This window comes from Magnolia sinica, chromosome 2 (assembly GCF_029962835.1).
Source record: "Magnolia sinica isolate HGM2019 chromosome 2, MsV1, whole genome shotgun sequence".
In the NCBI taxonomy this organism is placed as follows: Eukaryota; Viridiplantae; Streptophyta; class Magnoliopsida; order Magnoliales; family Magnoliaceae; genus Magnolia; species Magnolia sinica.
In genome coordinates this window covers 99677539-99684768 of record NC_080574.1, presented here as the reverse complement: position 1 = coordinate 99684768, position 7230 = coordinate 99677539, and the positions used below count along the sequence as shown (strand labels likewise).

The window sequence follows — 7230 nt, the reverse complement described above, 5'->3', positions numbered from 1 at the left end:
GGTTGCTTTCTTAGTTCTTTTTTAGAAACTAATTCACATTCCTTTTCTTCTGCAGGATCCCAAAAATAGAAACTTCTAATTTGGTAACTTCTTTCTAATTCTCTTTCTTTCTATTTCTAGATTTAGAATCTTTCTTAATTTTTTTTTTTAGAAACTAACTTTTCTTTCTATTTCTAGATTTAAAAACTTTCCTATTTTGTTTTTAGAAACTAATTCTTTTATATATATATATATTTAGATTTGAAAACTTTCCTAATTTGTTTTTATAAACTAATTTTTTTTTAAGAAACTAATTTATTTTTAGGACTAACTTTTTATTTTGTTTTTAGGTTGGGGTTTTTTCTGATTTATTTTTAGAAACTAACATTGTTTTCTGTTTTGTAGGATCCCAACATAGAACTCTCTAAACCAGTAAACTCTTTCTAACTTCTCCTCTACTTACTTTCCATATTGTTATAGGATTTTTCTTTTATTCTATTTTAGGATTAGATTCAAAATTAGGGTTTCACCATGTATATGCAAGAGTGGGAACATCAATATGCTGAGCTAGTTTTAGACAATGTGAGAAATTGTGAATGGTTGTCAGATGATTATGTTAGAAAACAAACTACGTCTCAAAATTTTTCTTAAAACATCATCGAGAACTAAATGTAATACAATGCTCCACCGGTTAAGAAATCCTTACGCGATCATATGTGGGAGAATAATTATACCCCCGGATTAAGAAAATAGTACGTGAGTGTTGGGGTTATCATTACTATGGGAGTGAGAATTATTATCACCCATTAGATAAGAAGAAAACAATGAGAGATTATATTATGGGTGATAATATGTATCAACAACCATCAGATTCTCCCACCTATGACCCGTATGACTACAATCAGTGGAAACATCAATGTTAGAAAGATGAACCTGCAATACATCATAGTGATAATTCTCTTGGGTCTTCTACTTTTGAAATCCAACCAGAAACGATCCAAGAGGATTCACTTCAGGGTTATACAGATGATTTTGCTAGCATTAGAAAAATGATAGAACCGCTTGCATCATGCCTCGATATGCTAATGGAAGCTAGTTCACCCCAGCCTTAACCCAATCCAATTCTTCATTCCCAACTCATCCTGATGATTTCAGCAGCATTCCAGCTAAACCATCATTATAGACTGCAGGATAGTCTTGTTGCGCGGGCCCGCACAACTAATATGGTTTGCACGGTCCGTGCAAGCCACCGACTTCTCCCCCTCCTACCTTCAGTGTTCTCTGCCGCTATGCTTATTCTCCAAAATCTTCGATCCATCAAATGAAAGGGGGGAGGGGGTATTTATAAGCCTCCACCGTGTGAAACCTCGATCTTGGTGCCATTGGATCCATCTTTCATCAATCTTGACCGTTCGTAGAAATTATGTCTTGAAATCAGTTGTGTGAACCCGCGCAACTAGTATTTGGGTTGCGCAGACCCACACAATCAATATCGTTTGCGTAGACCCGCGCAAACTACCCCAAAGACACTTGTTCTTTTTCTTTTTCTATTTCCTTTTTTACTTTCTTACTTTTCAACTTCCTTTTCTTCAATATTTCTCATTTTTTATACCTCAATAGATGCCCCCTTGGTCCTTTCTTTGTTTCTCCAGTAATTAAAGAAAAAGGATCAATTTGACCCCAAAACGGTTTACGCTGGCCCGCGTAACTGATGCCCATATACTGTATTAGGTTACACACCCTATAAATACCCCGAACTCCCCCACATTCCACACTTGCTCCTATCTCAGCGAACCTCTGTCTCGATAATTCACTCCCATATAACCACTTTTAGTTGTGCGCATTCGTGTAACAGTTCTCTTGTTGACATAATACTCCTGGCTATTGTGCTGCCCTGCGTAAAGGATTTCATCTATGCGACCTGGCGCAACCATCCTTGTGTTAGAAAAATTTCAAACTCTGGGACCCTTTTGGTCTTAGCATCCCTTGGTCGTTGACACTCTTTTTGTAAATCTAATTCTTTCCATCATGCATCGCTCCCAAGCCCCTTTTTCAAAAAGAAAGAACCATCCATCCTCTTTAAAACCTGAACAACCTCTTCACCACTCTTGGAAATATGTAGAAATTCATGAAGAAATTTTGGATCTTCATAACCCTTTCACCAATGATCAAATTATTGTCCCTATCATTCTTTGACGTCATTGGTCAATTCTGCACAGTGAACCTTTCGATCATCAAAACATCTTTGTCTCTCTAGAAAATTGGGTTAGAAAAGAACCCAGGATCTTAACAGGATATTTGGAAGGAAATAAACACTTCTAAAGAGCAGGCAGAATTCATAGGATGAGATTTTTGTACCCATATTATGCTTCTTAACAACCTTTCCCTACCCATTATTTTGAGATAGCTTAACAACTATTCTTCTCTGAGAAATTGCCTTGGAACACGGAGAACTTTTCAGCTACAGGACTCCTGTCTCTTCGCGATTTCTATAGTGCTTGGGCCCGCGCTGTTGTTCGAAAGCATACTATCATTCTGGAGCAGATTTCTCTTTCTGATGCAATCATAGCTTCATCTGAACATTTTCATGCAGTGCTGTATTTTTAGATGCTTTCTCAACCATTGGTCTCTCATTACAATTCATTTCATCTTCCTTCGGGTGAAATGAGCATTACCCTATGGGATTTATTTTGCATAGCGGGTCTTCCCATTGTGGGTAACATTTTTTATGCATATGTACCCTCTAATAGAGAGCTTGCTCTAGCATTGGCGGGAGAAGATACATAAAAAATTTCTGGAACCACCCTGGAAATTTTCAGTGCATTAGCCAACTTCCCTCATCCTGATCGTATTACTTCTCTCGGATGGTTGGGTTATTTCTCTCAAAAATTGCGGTATGTCATTCGTCTTTCGATTTTTATCTTCATAATTTTAATATCAAATGATTTTAACCTAACCATCATATCTTCATCTTGGCAGCTTCACAGATCATAACCAGCAAGAGCTCAAGGCCATTCGCAAGAATTTTAAGCACACTGCAGAATATAGTTCTTCTTACGAACTAGCTACCTTTTTAGCTTATTGGTTAAGCTTGGTGATATTCCCAGATTCTGATCAAATGGACATCATCAGACCTTCCTTCTTTGTGATCGCAGGTGCAATTGCAAAAGGTCACAAATATTCATTGGCTTCTTCACTTCTATGTGCCCTTTATTGCTCTTTCAGAGATGTTATTCTTTGTCCAAAGGATCCTATCTCCAAATCTTTTCCTGTTTACACTCCATGGCATTTCTTCATAGGCTGGCTAGGGGTATACTTTCCTTAGACATTTGCTGATTCTGGAAAAGCATATTCGAACCCCGATTGACTTCCTCTTCAACATCATCAATTAAGGGATATGATTAAGAAATCACAAGGATGGATCTCCAGAAAAATAGAAAGCAACGATCCCATTGACTTTCATCAATTTCTAATGTTTAGCTATGTTGAAGATGTAGAAGCTATTGATGATGATTCCATATCATCTGGTGTACATTCTTTCCTTATTTTCATCAGATCCAGTACCCTTCCTTTGAGGGAGAATAACGTATTCTGGCATGAACCATACTATCCCAGTAGATTCGCTCGTCAATTTGGATTTGATCAAACCATACCAGAGACTTGTGAGGTTGTCACCAGAGCGATGAGAAGTTATGGCATTGGGTCGTATAATTGGGCCCTAGTATGAAAGCAGCTTTTGATCGTTCACACTGGATCACATTTCCTCAATCCCGGCTACAATTATCCAGTTAGTGCTTCTTACTGTTGGATGCACTGGTGAGTCCATCAATATTACTTGGTAGACCAATGTTACCCAGTGGATCATTTTATATGGATCCCTCCTCCTCACCTGGAAGATTACTAGAAGAACCAAGGTGTTAGTTATTTTGAAGAAATGGATCGTGCCCCCTCTTCAAGTCAGTTTTGCATAAGAATCTCTTTGGAAGATGATGCTCATGAAGTAAAGCCTGCTGATACTCTTGAAGGATGAATAGCTTTTGGTACTCCTTTAAGGACACCCCCAAATCTCCGACAGAGACTGGTAATTCCTTGCACTTCTTTCCTCCTCCTCCTTTGTGAATATTACAAGATAATTCTCCTTTATCGTAAAAAAGGCAGAAAGTGGAGGAACATCGTTGCCCACCTCAGAAAGATAAGCATATTATTATTGAAGACTTGTCCTCTTTGAAAAGATAAGCATATTTTGAGACATTTGACTTAATACAGAAAGTTTTGAGTATCACACATTTTGATCAGACTTAATCTAATCACAGTCAATGTTGCATGCCTATTTGTTCAAAACGTGAAATTTTCATGATTTTATCGTTATATCAAACAATCGGCATATTTGAGAATATTTCATATATAGTCATGTATTCCCTTTTGACAGTATCACAGCATTTTGAAACAGTTTACTCTTCTCATAATTTTTCAAGTTATGATTCATTGCAAGCATATTTATTCTCATATGAAATATTCTAGAAGCAATGTAAGATAACATAACAAATAAGACCATCTACAAATCACAATTGTTAGCATAGGGTTTCTTATATGATTTCAGTTTTGATAGGCGGTACTAGATTTCAATTCAATTAAAGATCACACAGACAGTTTAAGCTCTTGAGTAGTGAAGCCACCCAGTTTTTTAGAATCTTGAGTAGTGGAGTCGGGTCTCATGTGATAGTCTCTGTAACTCTTATGAGTTCACTGAACTTTTCACTGCCTGGTGAGTTCACAAATCATGATCCATCAAAGGGGCCCAGTGAAGCTACCGGGGCCGTGAACTCAGTTGGATTTACGCATAGGGTTGGCCGCATTAACTCTCTGGAGTTCGCGGGACGCACAAGGCAGCCTTTGGGGTACCAAATCTAGGGCTGCTAGTCCATCAATGAGTAGGTATAGGCCCCTTCCTCATGAGTTACTACTGAAATCAAGCCAAGGATTTGGGGGGTCTTACGCATGGTTGGCCTATCTATGGTTAACGACCAAAGAGCACACACTGCAGCCCACATTTTCTTCGTCTGCAAAGTCGAGCCCATTCACGGGAGGGCAATTTCATCTGTTCCCCGTGACGCTGCCGGAAAGCTATACAGACAGCATGGGTGTTATCCGTGATTAGCTGTTGAGGACTTTTTGACCCTTTGGGGCGTTCACTCATTGGCTTCATCCACTCTCACATAGATATGCGTACGATGGCCTTCATGAGCGTTTTAGGGCCAGTGGCTTCTCACTGCTGCCCGAATGGCGATGGAGATAGGTTTTATGCGTAGTTGGCCATATGAGGCTTGGCTAGGCTACCTTAAAAAGTAGGCTACTACTGCTGTCATTAACTCTATATGTAGTTAGCTATATAGTTTGTTCCACTCCCAAAATTGATGAATCAATAATTGATATTTCGCCATTGCTGACAATGTTTTGAGAACATTTATATTATGTTCAACATAGTGTATCGGCTTGGTGATGATAGCAATTTTGACTTATGTGAGCGATTGATAATGACAGCGATAGTTGCTAACTTTGGCAATAATCTTTGATGTTTGGCGATTTGGCAATTTTGACAATAATCGTCAATGTTGGCAGTAATCGTCAATGCTTGGTAAGAATCATCAATACTTGGGGTAATCATCAATGCTTCTGATACAGCTGCGATGCGCCTTTTATTCATTCACATGAGGGAGAGTACATGACTTTGTCTTCTGCAGCCCAATTGCCCCCTTTTGGTGTAAAGGCGTTATGGCAATAATCCTCTATATCAAAATTAGAACCTTCTTTAGGGATAATACTTCTTGATAAAGTGCGCATTAACTGGTATACTAATACCACGTCCATCTTGATCAATCACCCTGTATGCTCCATTCGAATATACTTCCCTTATGATATACGGCCCATCTCATATAGGCTCAAACTTGCCCTGTTCTGCAAGTTACCACTATTAGTCTTTTCAACATTAGCACATATCCCCTTTCTTGAAAGAGTGATATTTCACTTGTTTATCAAAGGCAATTGATATTCTTACTTGATATGATTGTAAATGCTACTGAGCTGCCAAACGCTTCTTGTCAAGTAGGTCCAATTCTTTTAGTCTTATCTTTACATTTTCATCATTTGTAATTGACTGATGCACAACTACTCTAAGTGACGTGACTCGTATTTCAATCGGGATGACCGCCTTTACACCATAAACTAGTGAATACGGTGTTGTACTTGTTGCCGTTCGGTGGGTTGTCCTGTACACCCATAGTAGTGCCTCTTGCAATCTTTCATCCCAGTCTCGCTTATTTCTAGTCACCGTCCTTTTCAGTATCCTCATGATTGTTTTATTAAACACCTCTACTAACCCATTTACCGGTGGATAGTAAGGTGTCGAAAACAAATAGTGAATACCAAACTTTTGACATAATTTCTCCATGTCTCTATTCTTGAAGGGGTTACTATTATCGGTAACAATCTTCTTCGGGATGCCATGACGATATATTATCACATGTCGAATGAAATTGACTACATCTTTCTCTTTGACATTGCGCAATGCAATTGCTTCTGTCCATTTGCAGAAATAGTCTGTTACTGCCAAAATATATTGGTTTCCTTTGGATGAAGGTGGATTTATGAGCCCAATTACATCGAGCCCCCAAGCGGCGAAAGGCCAAGAAGTAACTGTTTGATGGAGAGCTTCAGGGGGAACATGCACGACATCTCCATGAATTTGACATTCATGGCACCTTTTTGCATAATCTATCGCATCTTTGAACATCGTAGGCCAATAATACCCCATTCGATGTACTCGATGAAATAAATTTCATCTAACCTGATGTGCCCCACATTCTCTGGAATGAGCTTCTCGTAGCTCTTGACTTGCTTCTTGTTCGTCAAGACAACGTAGCAACATCCCGTTGTAAGATTTTCTGTAAAGCACCTCACCATAAATGATGAATCTACTTGCTCGCTGTCTGATTTGCTGCCTTTATGCTGGATCTTTTGACAAGATGTCATATTTGAGGTAATCTATGAATGACCATCTCCAATCATCCATTGTCACTTATAAACATGACATAGGAAGTGTTTTGATAACTTCATGAAAACTTTAGGAGAAGGCAGGAATCTTCTTTCTTCTATAGTTACTTGGAGCGGGCTTCGGTTTGAATAGGACAATGCTGCTGCTAAACTAGCCAAAGCATTTGCCTTTGCATTCTCAAATCGAGGTATATGTTTGAT

General features: G+C 38.7%; 1 protein-coding gene across 1 annotated transcript; it reads right to left on the bottom strand.

Annotated features, from left to right (window-relative positions):
• Positions 1-6052: 6052 nt before the first annotated feature.
• Positions 6053-7008, bottom strand: LOC131226577 (uncharacterized). Its single transcript, XM_058222158.1, has 2 exons — positions 6824-7008; positions 6053-6737 (listed from the first exon to the last, which is right to left on the bottom strand). The coding sequence occupies exons 1-2, from the start codon at positions 7006-7008 to the stop codon at positions 6053-6055; spliced, it is 870 nt and encodes a 289-aa protein (XP_058078141.1).
• Between the last annotated feature and the right edge of the window lie 222 nt (positions 7009-7230).

Coding starts and splice junctions, on each gene's coding strand:
- LOC131226577 (XM_058222158.1), bottom strand. CDS start 7,008: ATGACATCTTGTCAAAAGATCCAGCATAAAGGCAGCAAATCAGACAGC. Junction 6,738..6,823: donor GAGAATGTGGGGCACATCAG/GTTAGATGAAAT, acceptor TTATGCAAAAAG/GTGCCATGAATGTCAAATTC.